Raw genomic sequence first — 16,604 nt, 5'->3', positions numbered from 1 at the left:
CCCCCTCCCGAAGCTTCCAGGGTCTCTTATGTCCAAAAAATCTCTAAAAAGTTTCGTGGCATTTGGACTTTGTTTAGTACTAATATTCTGAAAAACTAAAAACAGGCAAACAACAACAACTTGCACTTGGCACTAAGTTAATAGTTCAGTCCCAAAAAATGATATATAATTGCTTGTAAATGTATATAAAACATCCAAGTTTGATACTATAATAGCATGGAACAATAAAAAATTATAGATATGTTGGAGACGTATCATGGTGGTGGTGGTGGTTGGCTTGGCCAAACCATTACCCTAGGTTTAGTGGGGCGGTCGAGCGTGGGTCTAGGTAAAAGCTTTGTGATTGAGGGGGCTCCATGTCGGCGAAGATGGCATCCACAGATGTCGTTTCCATCTTAAAAGGCATTTCTGAAGACCTAACTCTTGGTCACTCTGAGTGGTGGTGGTCTGTTTGGGTTAACCAGGTCTTCCTATGGTTATTATCTCACAACAAACTCATGATAGACATTATCTAGAAAAAAGGAAGATTTGTAAACCATTACATTCTATTTTCTGTACTGAGAATAAGACCATAAAACATATTTTGTTTCAATGTTTGGTTGCAAATTTTTTTGGGAGTTTCTTTCAAACTTTTTTGGTAAAAGGTTAGGCACATATTTCCTATCCATTGATATATACTCTCCTGATAATAAAACCATGTAGTTTTTAATTTTGTCTATACCTATGCTCCGTGGTGCATTTGGAAGAATATAAATTCTCACATTTTTAACAATGCAATCTAGCCTGACATTAAGCATGCCCGATGGTTGATACTACATACTCTAAAGAAATGGCGGATTCTACTCAAGAGGAACATCTAGAAAAAGCAAAACCTCTTTCCCAGATGATTTCCCATCATATAGATGTCCTCTCCCAGATGTCCATGTGGTAAAAGCCTCCTGGTCCTACATCATGCAAACAATGGCGATATCTCCCCTCCTAGGCCTTGATAGCCATGGGACTAGAAGATGATTTCCCTCAACCCCATCACTCTGCTTGAGATGGTGAATTCAGCAGGTCAATCTCCTATGAAGAAGACCAAGATGGTGTCTACACCTCCACCTGTTGTGATCCTAAATAGCTTCAGTGGCGTGGATGTTGTCTCATGATGGCATTGAGTAATAGTATCTTCGGGCGCTTGTAAAATGCTATTTGTTTGCTATGTATGGATGATCAACTCCATCATGTAGCATTTATTTCCCTGTTTTCCTTTAAAAGAACTACTAGCTTGTAATAATTACTGAACTTGATGGTTTCATTTCTAGTGGAACCGGGAGGGCTTGCACACCCCTAATGATTTAAAAATGTAACAATATTGTTTTCATAGGAGATAAGAACAATAAAAAATCTAAAAATATAGCTACATCGATCATCACGAAACAAATCATCCTTTTTTCTGACAAAACAAAAAAGCCTTGTGCTTAAATGCATTTATAGAAAGAATAGTTTGGACAAGTCGAGATGATTGCCATCGCCCATAGCTTAGCCTCTGTCTCAATCATGTCAAGGAGGTGATAAAGCTGAGTTGAGTGTTGTTGAAGATGATCACATTGCGATGATTCCAGATGCACCATGACACCAACATGATGGCCAAGAACATGCCCATCTGAGCTGACGTCTAGACGAAACGACATGTTTAATGCCACCAATCAATGTAAGGAGACTTGGTAAAAGGAATTAACTAGAACCTTGTAACGTAGAATGTACGAAAGTCAAGGTAACCGACAGATCAATGATAGGTAGCACATTTGTTGTTACCGGAAAGTGCACAAGGTAATACTACTACTGGTTTGGTAGGGGGGTTAATTCATTCTTGTTGTAAAACCACAATGCTCACATAAAGGGGCCTCTGAGGTTAGATCGTTAATTGATTGATCGATGGAGGCAAGGGAATAGGCAAAGAAAACATAGGTAGTGTGCTCACTATGTGTTTGTCGAGTGGCTAGAATGATTCCTCAGGGGTTATTTGCTTTTTCCTGGCCTCTAGTTAATGCCTAACATACGACCCTTTCGTCTTTCAAGATTGAAGTGACATGCAAAAATAATGTAGTGAGCAGAATAGTAATTAGAATCAAGGCAAGGAAATAGATGAAGCAATTATATGGAATCATTTTTTTAGCCAGTGACATGAGGAGAGGGTGATTAGGGTTGGTCCTGCAAGTGGTTTGTCGTCTTTGGTTGTCTTTTGATATTCAACCTAGTTAGTTGGCCTTCAGGGCCAGTTCTTTTCGGCGATTCTCCCAGAATCGCCCCCCTCCCCAGCTTCTCCCAGAATTGCCACTTCATATTTTTTTACAATCCTATCTAGTTAAGGTCTAATTATTTAGGATTATAAAAAACATATGGAGTGGTGATTCTAGGAGAAGCTGGGGAGGGGGGCGATTCTGGTAGAATCGCCCAAAAGAACTGGCCCTAAGAAGGATACAAGGTTAATGTACTTTTATTTTTACAACTTGGCTTTATGTTTTTGCATTTGCTAAATTATGTGAACAAAATAAGGTGTGTGTTTTTAGGTTGCCTTCAAAACTGAACACACAATTCTTCCATGTTCAAGAAATTTCAAATGGGCCCGCCTAAGATGTAGAGAAGGTAAATTTCAAATCGACCCGACATCAGGCCGGGTGGTCAACGCCTCCAGCCGGCGGCCGGTGTCCGTTAACAGGAGCTGGCTCACGGGAGAGACCATGGCGCGGTTCACCGTGGTGCTCGGCGGTGTTGCCCTGGACGCGGCGCGTCGGGCGGGACGGGATGGCCTCCGCGCGTCGCCCCTCCGCTCCTCATCGCGCCGCTAGGCCTCTCCACTCCAATGCGGGGCCGCTGTGCCTCTCCGCTTCCCCTCACGGCCGCAGGGCCCCTCCGCTCCCCATCGCGCCGCTGGGCCTCTTCGTTCCAGCCGGAATCGGCCGACGTAGCGGCGGCATCAGAGGGGATCGAGAGAGAAATTTGTACGAGAGAGGTGAGAGATGTGTGCTAGTGCGGCGGACGGTAGCGAGCGACGAGAGCATCCGCTTCGTACCCATTTTCTCAGATTTGGGTCGAGTTTGGGTCGGGGACGGAAAACAGACGGACACGGACGTTCGTTTGGGTTGCCTCGTTGGGCCAAATTTTATGTCTGGATAATCCAAACGAATAAAATGGGTCGCCCCTTAAAGTTGCTCTAAGCTGCTCCTATTCAGCGCGTTCAGCGCGAGTTAGCGTGCTAGCGTTTTCACGTGACATGTAGCGGGTCGGCTTAGCAACACGAAGCTCGCTCCCTCATTGCAAGCTCACACCTCGCTGGGTTGGGAGATACTGGTTTGCGGGCTCTCATTCCTTAACTAGTTGACCGGCTGACCGTTTCTCAAAAAAAAAAGTTGACCGACTGACCATTGACTTATGGAAAAAATTCATAACAATTGAAAAAATTCATGAATTTGAAAATATATCACAATTTCTTTTAAATCAAGAATTTGGAAAAACTTCAACTTTTAAAAAGTTCATAAATTCGAGATAAAAGTTATGAATTTGAAAAAAGAATTTAAAATTGAAAAATGTTTGTTAAATTGAAAAAAAGGTTTACCGGCTCATTCGTTAATTAGTTGACCGGCTGACCGTTGACTTCTGGAAAATATTCATAACATATGAAAACAATCATGAGTTTGAAAATATATCACAATTTCTTTTAAGTCAAGAATTTGGAAAAACTTAAACTATTAAAAAGTTCAGAAATTCGAGGAAAAAATTATGAATTTGAAAAAAAAATCTAAAATTGAAAAATGTTTGTTAAATTGAAAAAAACTTCATGAATTTTAAGAAAGTCCGAAAAATTATAATAGAAATGTGAATTAAAAAATCACAAACTGATCCTCAAAAAAATCACAAACTTTGTAAAAAGTTGGGGAATTTGAATATGTTCATATAAAAATATTTCAATTCCTAAAAAGTTCATGAATTTGAATAAGTTTAGAAGCTATTTTCTAAAATAGTTGATGCGTTTAAAAAATAAAAGGGAAAAAATAAAAAAAAGGAATAAGAAAAGTAATGAAAAAACAGGGCAAAAAAAAGAGAGACGAAAAAAATGGACCGAAAGCTTCCGAAAACCGGTTGGAAGCTTCACAGAAACAAGCATAACCGTCCGGCCCACAAAATCTAGCTAAGGGCATGGAGATGTGTGATGTGTACCGTTTTGCTCTTAATGGATGCTATAAGTGCCAAATAGGATTTGGTTAGATAGTCATATGCTTGTGATGAGAATTGGTTTTTTGTGTGAGGAACTGTCGTGAGAATTGGGGGTGTAGCCACAGCGTGACCATAGTGGTCCATGGACCACCTTGAAATTTGGCCCATTACTTCTCATCTCAGCCCCTGCGAACAAGGTCCAAGCCCAAAAACAGGTGCACGTTGATGTTGATCGATTCGTTTGGGCGCGGCTATAGAACTCACCTCGCCTCACGGGACCCGTTAGTGGGCAGACCAGAACAAATACATTATGTTTCAATTTTAGTTCCCTTCATTTGGTATTCGTTCCTTTTTTGAAACATTCTAATTACGTATAGTCCAAAATTTAATTTACTTCCATTTTTTAAAGCACTCATCACGCATTCCATAAAAAAAGCACTCATCACGCATTTTTTCATGATAGAGTTTAAAATGTATATAAAATGTAAAAAATGTTTTCGTAATTTACAAAAAAATGATTGGTACCATTCAACTTTTTTATATTTTAAAAAATTAGCATTTCAAAAATATGTTAATGAAATTGTTTGAAAACATTTATACAACGTCAAATATTCACGTAATTTAAAAAAATGTTTCATACCAGTCAAAAAATATTAGTGGCATTTAAAAATGGTTATAAAACTTGAAAAATGTTTTGCATGTTTTGAGAAAAATGTTCTTAGCATTCATCTAAAATGTCCAGTGTGTGTTAAAAATGTTTATCGTGTATTCAAAATGTCCGATATGTGTTTGAGAAACATTGAATGTGTAACTAAAAAAAGGTTTAACTGGTTTTAATAAAATGTTCTATGTGCACTAAAAAATGTACAATAAGTATCTAAAAAATGATCAATGTGTATTTAAATAAGAGCCGAAATGTATTTAAAAAAGAATAAAAATGGAAAGCCACTGAAAAACGAAAAGGAAAAACTAAAAAAAGGGTAGAAAACCAAAAGAAAGTGGAAGAAAAAACAAATAGAAAAAACATAAAAGAAAAAATGGCGCAGAAGGTTTTAAAAGCAGTTCGTACCAACTCAAAGAACCTTTTCAAAACCGTGCGATTGGGCCAGCCACTAAAGGAAACGCCTTTAGGCGAGGTTGTCTTCCATCTTACAGTAGCAGGTGAGATAAAGTGTTCGCGGGTTCTTTTTTCTACAATTCTCGTCGTCTCTTAGGCCAACTCCACCGCCCGACCCTATCTTATTCGGCCCCGTCCGTTTGAGGTAAAACGGACAAACGAGGATGGTTGGGAGCAAACGGACTTTTGTCCGTTTTGTGTCCGCTTTCGACCCATTCTCGGTCCAAGTTTGCGCCGCTTTCAGGGTGAAACGGACATCACGCGGACGCGCGGGTCGTCTGCGCGTGTCCTCCCCTGGCCCGTCCGTCGGTGGCACAGGGCGAGCCTTTTTCTATCCGCCCCTCCCTCCCTTCGGTCGCACCCCCTCCGCTCTTCCCCACTCTTCCCCTCGCCGCCGCCGCTGCTGCCATTGCAGCCGTGCAGTTCGGACGCGAGCTCGTCCAGCCCCTTCCCCTCGGCGCCGCCGAGCTACCCAACCACTGCCACCTGGTTTGCGCACCCGCCGACCGGATTTGGGGCGGATCCGATCGGTCTTGAGCTCGGCCGGCTGTGGAAGGTCAGGCCGCGCCATGGACTGGCCGGGCACCTCGCCGGAAGGCCCTGGCAGGGCCGCAAGGCCACATGCTGGCAGTGGCTCCTCCTCTAGCCGCTCGGATCTGCACATCGGTGGTCCGCCGGCAAATACACGGATGGCGGTCGGCCGGGCTCGGTGCTTGCCCAAAAGCTCGCCGGCGTACCGTTGCCACTCATTAAGTGCGACCACTGCCCAAGGATAGTCGTGCGCCGCGTGTCTACAACGCCGGAACATCCCGGATGGGTGTTCATCAAGTTCTTAAACGACGGGGTATGCGCTTTTTTTAGCTTCGGTTTTGTGCTCTAGATTTGACTAGTTGTGCTAACTTCAAATTTTGTTGTGTAGAATGGATGCAAGTTTTGGTATTGGGAAAAAGAGTACATCGATATATTGATAGAGCGAAATTTAGTACATGTTCGTGCACTTTTAGCTAGCATAGAGGCTGTAAATGAGACAACTGCACTTGTTGCTAGATTAGAAGCTAGACACGAGACTAGGTCTGATGAAGCAACATCTACTTCTGGCTTGAAGAAGAAAGGAGGATGTCAGATCGAGTCTCCTCCACAGATCAACAATGAGTGCATCGAGAAGGCCCTAACCCAACTCAAGGGGGCAGTTATGGAAATTGGCTATCTTCTAAAATGTATTTTTGTTGTTTTTATTTTCTTTGGCCTTGCTTTATTAGTTAAAATGTGATGATGTATTGTCATGTACCAAAAATGAATGATAAAAAAGTTAAGACTTGCAAAGAAAAATGCACGCGAACAGGACGCGGTCGGGATTCGTCCGCGCGCTGAACGCACGGCCACCGCATCTCAGGACACGCCCGGACATGATCCCCAATCCCTACCCAAACGGATAGAATCCCTACACAATATTGAACCTCACACTCCTCTTCTATATACAAAATATTCATCCACAAAATGTGACAAATCCACTAGCTATTCTGCAGTCTTTTCCCATACCTTTGTGATTTTTTTTATGTAATCACTCTATTTTTCTTTCTAAACTAGGAGACTAGTAGGAACATATGGGAGATAAAAACTCTTTAAGTTAATTTGCAGTGGCTTATAAAACTCGCCAGACATATTTTTCAATTACTGGTCCTATATATACACGTCAATTATTTAGAGTAATTAGAATCATATTTTAACTAGTTCCTATTATATTCGAACACTCACCCTGATTCCTCGCAAAAAAAGAACAATCATCCGGGAAGTGCTATTCTGAGCTCGAGCTCAGATGCACTCAATATCACAGTCGTTCGCTAGCATCAAGATTCACAACTTCCCATGTCTATATCTATATCTATATCTATATCTATATCTATATCTATATCTATACCTACTAATAAAGCACGGTGATATTCTTAGTTTCGTCCCGCATCTCTGATCTTACATTATGTGAAATACATGAGGTGGTACTAATTCCTCACGCCAAGTTTTGTTCGTTGTCTAAGGTAACAGGTCAGCCGCCGCTCTACGTTCGCATCGGCCCATCGGCCCACGCCGCTCCTCTACACACGTGCAAGAGCACACATATACCATCTGAACCGGGCCTCTAAGGACAAGCAAAATATTGAATATGCATATGCCTCGCTTAATAATCCCACCCTGTAACTTTTCAACCAATCCTACTAATTTATATACGTTTAAAAATCGGCAATGCTACACGTACAAACGATTTACAGGCTTTTACAGGATGGTTAATCTTGATTGGACAATAAGTGAGCGGGGCGGTCCACCCCCCTGAAAATCAGGGGAGAGAGGTTTGTGATTGGTTGTTAGATGGAAGAAGCGTGTAAAAGCGTGTAAGTCTTTGTATGTCTAGCATTTTTGTTTAAAAATAGACCATCAACAAGCCTCAGGGTTACATAAACAAAGAGAGGAAAATGCCACCGGGGATAAACAAAGCTTCTCATATAGAACGAGAGAAAGAAGAGCTCCAATCATCGATGCCATTGGGGGATAAACAAATCGAGCTCGGGCGCGAGGCACCTCGCCTCAGGAGGCACGACAGCGTGGGCTCGCCGGTGGCTGGGCGAGCGGGATCGACCACGAGGTGCCTCGCCTCAGGAGGCACGAGAGGGAAGGAAGGAGGAGGCTAGAAGAAGCCTCGCCTCAGGATGCACGGCGGCGTGGGCTCGCCGGTGGCTGCGCGAGCGGGATCGAGCGCGAGGTGCTGCCTCGCCTCAGGAGGCACGAGAGGGGAAGGCTTTCGTCGGCCGGGCACACCCCGCCCTCTGTGCGTGCGTGCGTGTGTGTGTGTGTGTGTGAGGCGGCGACGAGGAGGACGAGGGGATCGGGCGAGGGTGGCTGGGACGAACTAGGTTAAGGTGTGTCGTGGGCCGTGTTGACCAGTTGGGCCTGTGCAACATGAGAAAAGGCAATGGGCCGAAACCTCCAAAAGGCGCTGCACCAACTCTCTCTCTCTCTCTTGTTACTCAAAAAAACTCTCTGTCTCTTCCAATTTGTTGGCAGCCATGCCATGTCGACAGCCTAGGTCATACACATATTTTAATCCTCCGAATTTTCTATTTATGGGGATTTGGTATTGATTCTCTTGTATGTCATTAATGTTTTTAAAAGATATATTTAAAGGTGTTTCTCCTTTAAAGATTATTTATTGCAAACATTGACACTTCACAGAATTATCGGTTGAATCTCACAAATGAGAGTGCAAACTGCAGGTGAGAATGATTCATGATACGAATAAATTTTGCGAGCTCGACAAGAAAAATGCTATTTATATTGCTGGTAATGTATGTAACTTTGTAATATTTTACTTTTTTGTAGATAGCTTACCAGTCTTACTGCCTGGTATTTGTGTTACTTTTGTAGCTCTATGATATCTTATGGACAGGAGGTCACCTGTGATCAGTCTAAGACTACATAAGGTTAGTTCATTAGAATTCAATGACAATAGATATTTACAGATGTTTACCAACAATTAATATTGTCAGGCATGCAGACATTATGTCGGTGTCGAGGAAGAAGCGACCAACATTTCCACTAATAGTTAGTGTTATTCTCCCGGATCAGTTCACTATAACATGATTTAATTTAATCCAATATTTTACAGAAAACATAGGCGCGTTAATTGTGTGGTTTTGAGCATGTAATATTACTTCTCTCTGATTAGTATCTACCTTTAGTTATTGCTGAGATTTGTGAGATAGCCCTGGCAAACCCGGGAGGAGAGAGTAGATCTCAGGATTATGAAAAAAAGTGTTTCTTGCCCTGGGTGTCAAGGCTTCTTTCATAACTAATGTGCAGCTAATAATGTTTTTCTTCTAAATGCCGGTGTGCGCCTCTTTGCCGCCACCAGGTAGCAACTTAGGAATGTATCGTGTGGCTCTGGTAAACTTTTTGATGAACACACATAATTTTCCTCCCCGTTGCAACGCACGGACATTTGTGCTAGTATATTCCTATGTATTCAGCCAATCTATTTCCGGAGCGGGGCCCGCCTACCTACCCCAATTAATGTCACGGGCGTCATCCCAGAGTAACCGGCTCAGACGGGCCTGCAACCAAGGGCCACGGCTCAGCCCCCATCCCACTAACGGCGCCGTCCACACCAGCCCCTTATTTACTGCAACTCACCAACCACCCCCTCCTCAAGATCCTTCCTGCTCTTCTCCTCTCCTCATTCTCTTCAACCAACGCGCCGCAAGAAACCAGATCGCCGGTCATGACCTCCTCATCTTCTTCCTCGCGCCCTAGGGAGATACTCCTGCTCATTCCTTGTCCTGATTGTGGTGGCTAGGTCGTCACCTTCGTCGTCCCGGCCCTCCCGGGCTGGAGTCCGGTTCTACAAGTGCTTCAACAAAATGTAAGATTTCAGTTCCACAAACATAATACGTGCTTTCTGATACTAGATTTACCTTGTTTTGCCCCATGCCCGCAGGCTGTACTCTGTTCATTCATGAGATCCAGTTACACGTACCTGCCGGAGCTGAGTCGCCATGGCCTCTCCCACCGGCACGGATTGCAGCAGCCTCTATCAGTGCATCCAGCTTCGTCTCTCCACCAGTGATCTCGCCGGGAGCAGCATTTCCCTGCCGGCACCGAGATCGAGCACCAAGCCCCACATCGGCAGATCTACCTGCTCAGCCACAGATTCAGCAGATGCACATTGGTGCTCCTCGCCGGCACTAACCACCTGCTTGTCCTGGCGTTGTTGGTCCTAATTTTGGGCAGCAAACCAGTTAAACGGTCCTTTAGCTAATTAGCCTGAGTGTTGTCCCAAATGTACCACGAACTATGCAATCTGTCATTTAGATTTGGAAGTACGCGCTAAGCCCTTTGTCATCAGCCCTGATGGTTCTTTTGTGCCTGTATATAGTCTGCTGTAATCATGGGTTCTACTAATAAAATACGACCGGCGCCACACATGGAGTAGTACTAAGCTCTGCAAATCATTGCGCCTGCGTTTTTTTTTCAAGTTCCACCAGCTACAGTTTTTTTTTTTTAAACTTTGAGACCTTTTTCTAACAACACTTTGACACTAGTCACATCACTACCTTGGTCTACGTGCTGACCGACCACCGTATACAACACCGGCTGATCAAGTACATCACACCCACTCGATCTACATGCATGCTGCGCAGTGTGCCATCTAAGGTTTGATTTGGTTCTCCTGATGTTTGTCGCGCATGCCGCGCAGTTGGTAGACCAAGGTTTTTCCTACCCAAATCAGATGTTCATGCCAAACTGAATTTTATTGTCAGTGATGCATCTTAGTTTGTCGATCTCTCCATTATGCAGTACTTTCAGATACCATTCCACGCACATATATTATCATATCTAATTATATTCTCATCAGAAGTAAGATATCATGCTCTACCATCTATTAGTACCGCTAGATCTGATTGATTTATTAACAAGAATTATTATGTGCTCATGTATTAGATGACCAAATTGCTCTGCCAACATCTGCTCAAACGTCAACCAAGGACTGTTGTAAATTAAGGATTTTTAACTACAAACCTTTTTGCATGTAAGCCAGCAGATGTGATTATATCCAGCATTACTGCATAACTGTGCACAAAGGAAGTTGTTGACATCAGTATTTTTCCAAACATTTCACAGGAATCTTTATTTGACCAGTCCTACGAGTCACAGTTACATTTTCAAGATTTTTCATGCTTTCTATGACTGGTCAATCTTACTGTCCTTATTCCTTACTGGGGGAGACGGCTGCTGAGGACGTACCCACACGTAGCCATACATCAGAACACACCGGAGACCCCCCAGCACCAACATCACATATCTCTGCTAAGCATGCCGTAGAAGTTACTGAGTCCTTTGATGAATTCAAGCGATGGCTTGCTACCACTATTCTAGCAGATCAACCCAGAAGCAACAGTATGGGAAATGTACTCTTTTGCTGAGAGAACTATAAAGAATCATCATAATCCTAATCAGGAATTTTAGGTGCTTATCAGCATCACATTGATATTGCTGATGAAATGCGCCGACTAATCAAAGGCTATACCACCGAATCTTAACCGGAGGACTGCCACCCTCCCCGCCATGCCGAATTATTCATTTTTTGGAAAATTATGTGCACCTTCAACATTTCCAACATCATCTTTGCTACAAATACTGTCGACCATCCAGGCTTGCACTAACCTGATGAACCACTGAAATGTGTATCCAGGTTCGCTCTCGCGATGCTCAATTCTCCCACATGGGCTACTCCCGATATCGGCTGGTCCCAGGGCCTTTGTGAGTCCCATGTCCGTGCGGAGCAGCGTCTGCAATTGCAGAACATTTATGTTTACTATCTAAAGAAAACTAGTCCTTACAAAATATGGTGGTCACGGGCATCACGGAGGCACGTACCAACTCCACCGCGTGCTGCACTCCTGACATGGCTGACGGTGGTTCTTCCACCCTCCTTTGACCTCGCCGCCACGATGTCATTTGCAACTAATGTATCCAAACCATCTACGTTGCTACCAGGTAGATGTGCAGGCTCGTGATCATCTTCGCTTGCTGCATTCCATCATCACTAGAACTGTCTTCACTCAGGATTTCGATGGGCATATCGTCTCCACAGTGTTCGAGAACCTCACTCTCCTCTGCCCCTTGGATCCCGTTTCCGACTTCTTCCCTTTCCGCCTCCAAGACCACTTCATGGAATTCATGTTCCCTGCCCTGGAGGCACCACCAACGCACCCCCGTCCTGCAAAGCAAAGTTGTTGTTAGTAAATATTCAAAGTGCATTCTCAAAACACAAATTTAAAATTTTCTTCCATGTATGAACTCTCCCCGGCATGTTCATTCACCTGAACAGCTGCATCTACATTTGCAAGAGCAGCTAAATCACTGTCAGCATATTTCACAGTTGTGGTACTGTTTCTACTTGAAAAAATTGTAACCTATGGCATGATACGCTCAATATCTACTCTACTCTGTTTAGTAACCTACCTCTACGCCCACCCTCCATGGGGCTTCTTTCCCGACCTGCAGGTTTTGCCGCCTGAGCAAGAATTCTGTTTGCTGGCACATTGGTGATCTGAGCTTCAGTAGCTGCAGAAACACACAAATGGCTTAGATGACTACTAAAAAACGGCTTAGATAACTGTTGTCCAGTTTATGACCACCATGATTTACTGTATCTCATTTTCCTTCAGCCGCACTTACCATTTTGATCATACAGTGTTTGATACATCATTGCAACCTTGGTGTCTTTTTCCTCTTGCTCCCTTAACTTACGGTGCTTCTCAACAAGTGAATCATTATCCGTGCCTGAGACTTCTTGGTGCCCATCATTTTTGCCATACATTTCCTGATACATCTTCACGACCTCTGCATCTTTCTCCTCTTGCTCTCTCAACCTTCTATCTGTCTCAACCAGTTTAGCATGCTCAGGATCAGACCACTCTTCAAAATTAACTTCATCGTTGCGTTCACTGTCAGAGATGTCAATAATCCCTTCAACCAAACCCATCTGCACATTCAATGCCGATGCACGGGATTCTCTCTCCATCTGATCTGCAAAAAACATGCACAAAATATTAAGCACACACTTAACAATTACTTTCTCATGTCGGCGTCAATAATATTTTTCAAAACAAACATTTTCTTTGTGCTCACATTTCACATCCAGTTCTGCTTGAAGTTGCAGCAAGCTGATCATTTAGATGCCCAGCAGCATTTCTGCCTAATCTCAAAAGGCTGTCATGTAAGGATGTGTTCTCATCTTGTATTTGTCCAACAGCATTTCCCATCCTCTCTCAAATTCTTAACAGCCTTCTGAAACACACTGATTCGAGTTGAGCAAGGTGTCCTGCTTGGTGCAGCAGACACCAAATAGTAAGCATGAATTATCTGAATGCACTGTACTTACTCCTCTGAACCCAGAGAGCTATAGCTCCCTAATTTCTTTAGTGCAGTCAATTTTTCTTTATTAAAATCTATGTATCTCTCGTATGAAGGAGTTTTCAACTGAATGCAGCGAACTAACTACTCTGACCCCTGAAAGCTATAGGCGCCTGATTTTTTAGTGTTGTCAATTTATGTTTACTAAAATCTTTACATGTCTGATGACAGAAGGAAGTTTTTCCTTATCTGAATGTCAATTATCTGAATGCAGTGTACTAACTCCTCTGAACCCAGAAAACTATAGCTACCTGAATTCGCTACTACTGTCAATTTTTTTCTTTACTAAAATCTTTGCATCTCTCATATCAGGGAGTTTCAAATGAATGCAGTGTGCTAACTATTTCTGAATCCAGAAAGCTATACCTGCCTGGTTTCTGCACTGTTGTCGATTTTTATTTACTAAAATCTTTGCATCTCTGATGGCATAAGGAAGCTTTTCCACTGACCTCTTATTCCATCGGGGTACCTGGGGATTCATCTTCCCCGTCGAGAGCTCAGAGCCTCGGACGTCAGATCCCTTCTGCCCGCTGTGGCCTCCGTTCCGGCAGCCTCTGCTGCTCCGGCACACCGTCATCCGCAACTAGAGGCGCAGGCACCAACCCCTCTCCTACCTCCTCAAGCAGAGCAGATCTAAATCATGCGAGAAAAGCAACCGCAGTCAACAAGCTAAACCAACACCCAAAGAGTGCAGACAATCTCGCCGGCGGAAAGAGGATCCACGTACCTGCCTATTGGTTGCATCAAAAACTCCATGGTGGATCGCCGCCGCCGCTCCAGACCTCTATCTCCCCGTCGTCGCCTTCAAAACGCCACTCGCTTTGCAAGACACGACGCTGGACCCTCCATTCAATTCGACTCTGGGGCGGCCAGACGGAAAAGCAAACTTCCCGATCCACGGATCAGACGGCGGCTTCGATTCTGATCCATGGAACACCGTCCTGGCAGGAAACTGCCGTCCGTCCGAGCGTTACCTCCGGCCCACTACACAACGCTGCCACGTACTCCCTCCGTTCGGAATTAGTTGTCTCCGATATGGATGTATCTAGAACTAAAATATGTCTACATACACCTATTTCTGCGACAAGTAATTCCGAACGGAGGAAGTACGTATTACGCAACAGTACTCAATTTCTGGAAGACCACCGACGCTCGTATAAAACTACAGGCACAGATCTGGAGACGCTAACCAACGATGTGGATAACGAGCGCATTTGAGCTCGCGCTCAGTTACTCCACGTCCCAATCACCCTGACTACATATGCAATTTTTAGGCGTAAATATTTATAACTAGTACAGGGCAGCACTAGTTAGCTTAGCTAGGCTATATGCCATGTGACGCACACAATCAAAAAGTTTGATCAATCTCTTCTAGATGTAAAGCAATTACTGCTTTGGGGGGGGGGGGGGGGTACATAAATCTGATTTTCTTTTTATAATTTGTGTGAACGTGTTAGCTCACCAGCGTCAGGGATAAAATAAGCAACTATAGTCAGCCCTGGATATGTGGGACCGTATTCAGTTAAAGTATTGGAAAAATGAAAGTGCTCGGCACACGATTGGCTCCTGGACGATTTGTGGCCGACCGGATTAGGAGCCACACAGATTAAACAACCCAGCTAATCCTATGGTCTACCTGACTTGTCGTCTATGGATCGTGCGTGCATACATCGTGTGCAGAGCAGTGCTCTTGAAAAAATTGGTAGAACATTAGTATTTTCAATTCGTCCTACATTATAGGATAATCTATGAACGTTATTTATTGTTATTTCTTAATGTGGTAACAAATTAATAGTAGATGGTTAATCGGATGATGTACAATTTTGAATAACCATCTAACTTTGGAACAAAATAAATTGCAAAATTAATTTTGACAATACATAGCTAAAATAAGCATATTCGGATAAGATGCATGGGCCTCTTGAGAGAAACCAAAGTTCTTTGCTATGGATATGTGTTCCCTTGGTCCATTATAAGCACTTTTTAATGAAAGAAAATACTGGTTTGATGATGCATTTATGAAGATAGCGCACCTCCTTATTTTGTGAGCGTGGAGTTAAAAGTTTCTCGATATAGCCTCCCCATCTTGGTCGATCCTCCACTATAAATCAAACCTCCCCAGCTGGCCAAAACCATCAACCTAATTTCCATTTCTCATTTTATCCCTCTATTGGCAATGGCTCGCAAGAAGATTGCCCTCCAGTACATCAAGAATAAGTCGAGCCGGCGCCGTACCTTGGATACGCGCATGAAGAACCTGGCAAGTAAGGCACGCGAGGTTTCTATTCTATGCAACGCCAAGGCCTGCGTGTTGGTGTACGATGAGGGAAATGCGGCACCAAAGGTGTACCCATCGCATCCCGAGGCGGTGGATATCCTGAATAGGTACAAAACCATGGCAGATGGGAGGTTTAAGAAGACGGTGAACCAGGAAGACTTCCTCAGCCAGCGCCTCAGCAAGCTCCAGGTCGAGGAAAACAAGGTACGAGACCCCGAGATCAGGATCCTGCTACACAAGGCCATGCTCGGCAGTGACCTCCCCGATCTCAAAGTCGATGAGCTCACCATCGTCAGTAGTAGGCTGGAGGAGATCCTCAAGAGCGTGGGCCAAAGCATCGCTAAAATTAGCGGACAAACCCCTGTCTTGCAGCCCCAGGTACCATACATCCCCGACAACATGGACATGGGCGGGTCTTCGGCAATGTATCTGGCGTCCCAGCCAGCTCCATACGTCACCAACAACATGGACATGGGGTCTTTCGCCATGAATCAGCAGCCGTCGCCCACTCCATACGTCACCGACAACATGCACGTGGGGTCTCCAACGATGTATCAGGTGCCGCCACAGCATGAGGGTTGACTCGACAAGGTGAGATCTGGAAGGAACCTCGATGCCCTGGCCCACAATGGCTATAACACCGCTGGGCATGACGGCGCCGACACCAGCACCAGCGTCGGCTATAGCACCAATTGGCACGACGGCCCCGGTACCAGCGCCAACACCGGCTCTTCTAGTGGGATGAAGTCCTTGGATGTGGGGTTTGGTTGGCAATCGGGCGGCGTCGACCCTGAAGAATCATCTTGGAGTCTTTTCCCTCCCATGTAAGGTAGGATGGAGAGAAGTCTTTTCCTGTAGCGTGCAATGCATAGCCGGCTACGTGCGTCTCGCCTAGTTTGATTTAGCTTGGCATAGCTAAGAGGCAGGAAAGGCAACCTTAATAAGTTGAGACATTCTGTCTCTCTCGGTGGTGCTCTTTGAGCCTAGACATTTTTATTTTAGTACTTGAAATTGTTGTTATGGATTTCTTCCATGGTCGCCATTTTT

General features: G+C 44.1%; 1 protein-coding gene, 1 long non-coding RNA gene and 1 pseudogene across 16 annotated transcripts; 2 read left to right on the top strand and 1 right to left on the bottom strand.

Moving 5' to 3' along the window:
* Window positions 1–9,239: 9,239 nt before the first annotated feature.
* On the bottom strand, window positions 9,240–14,296 carry LOC123128779 (uncharacterized). Of its 15 annotated transcripts, none has more exons than XR_006463429.1 (9): window positions 14,007–14,294; window positions 13,729–13,912; window positions 12,995–13,187; window positions 12,542–12,892; window positions 12,326–12,427; window positions 11,738–12,080; window positions 10,880–11,649; window positions 9,837–10,076; window positions 9,240–9,710 (listed from the first exon to the last, which is right to left on the bottom strand). XR_006463429.1 is itself a non-coding variant. In XM_044548876.1 (6 exons), exons 3-6 carry the CDS (start codon window positions 13,035–13,037, stop codon window positions 12,124–12,126), a joined length of 570 nt encoding a protein of 189 aa, XP_044404811.1. In that variant the 5' UTR covers window positions 13,038–13,187; window positions 13,729–13,912; window positions 14,007–14,293; the 3' UTR covers window positions 12,109–12,123. The 15 variants fall into 15 exon arrangements, 1 of the variants encoding a protein (XP_044404811.1); XR_006463431.1 differs by having other exon boundaries at window positions 9,240–9,701; XR_006463424.1 differs by having other exon boundaries at window positions 9,240–10,076; window positions 10,880–10,930; window positions 11,525–11,649; window positions 14,007–14,293.
* On the top strand, window positions 9,290–10,308 carry LOC123128780 (uncharacterized). The gene is made up of 2 exons (XR_006463434.1): window positions 9,290–9,722; window positions 9,798–10,308. It is a non-coding gene; the product is annotated as an uncharacterized lncRNA (long non-coding RNA).
* Window positions 14,297–15,455: 1,159 nt separating the features above from the next.
* LOC123131191 (MADS-box protein FLOWERING LOCUS C-like) lies at window positions 15,456–16,385 on the top strand (annotated as a pseudogene).
* The last annotated feature ends 219 nt before the right edge of the window (window positions 16,386–16,604 follow it).

Source organism: Triticum aestivum, chromosome 6A (assembly GCF_018294505.1).
Source record: "Triticum aestivum cultivar Chinese Spring chromosome 6A, IWGSC CS RefSeq v2.1, whole genome shotgun sequence".
Lineage (NCBI taxonomy): Eukaryota > Viridiplantae > Streptophyta > Magnoliopsida > Poales > Poaceae > Triticum > Triticum aestivum.
The sequence above is the reverse complement of the archived record's forward strand: the minus strand, read 5'-3'. Positions and strand labels throughout refer to the sequence as shown.

What these genes read in the sequence shown, in the direction of transcription:
- LOC123128779 (XM_044548876.1), bottom strand. Translation starts at nt 13,037, where the DNA reads ATGATCAGCTTGCTGCAACTTCAAGCAGAACTGGATGTGAAAT. An exon ending in AACACTGTATGATCAAAATG is followed by an intron (nt 12,428 to 12,541) that starts GTAAGTGCGGCT and finishes GTGTTTCTGCAG; the next exon opens with CTACTGAAGCTCAGATCACC. An exon ending in CATGGAGGGTGGGCGTAGAG is followed by an intron (nt 12,198 to 12,325) that starts GTAGGTTACTAA and finishes TTGCAAATGTAG; the next exon opens with ATGCAGCTGTTCAGGTGAAT.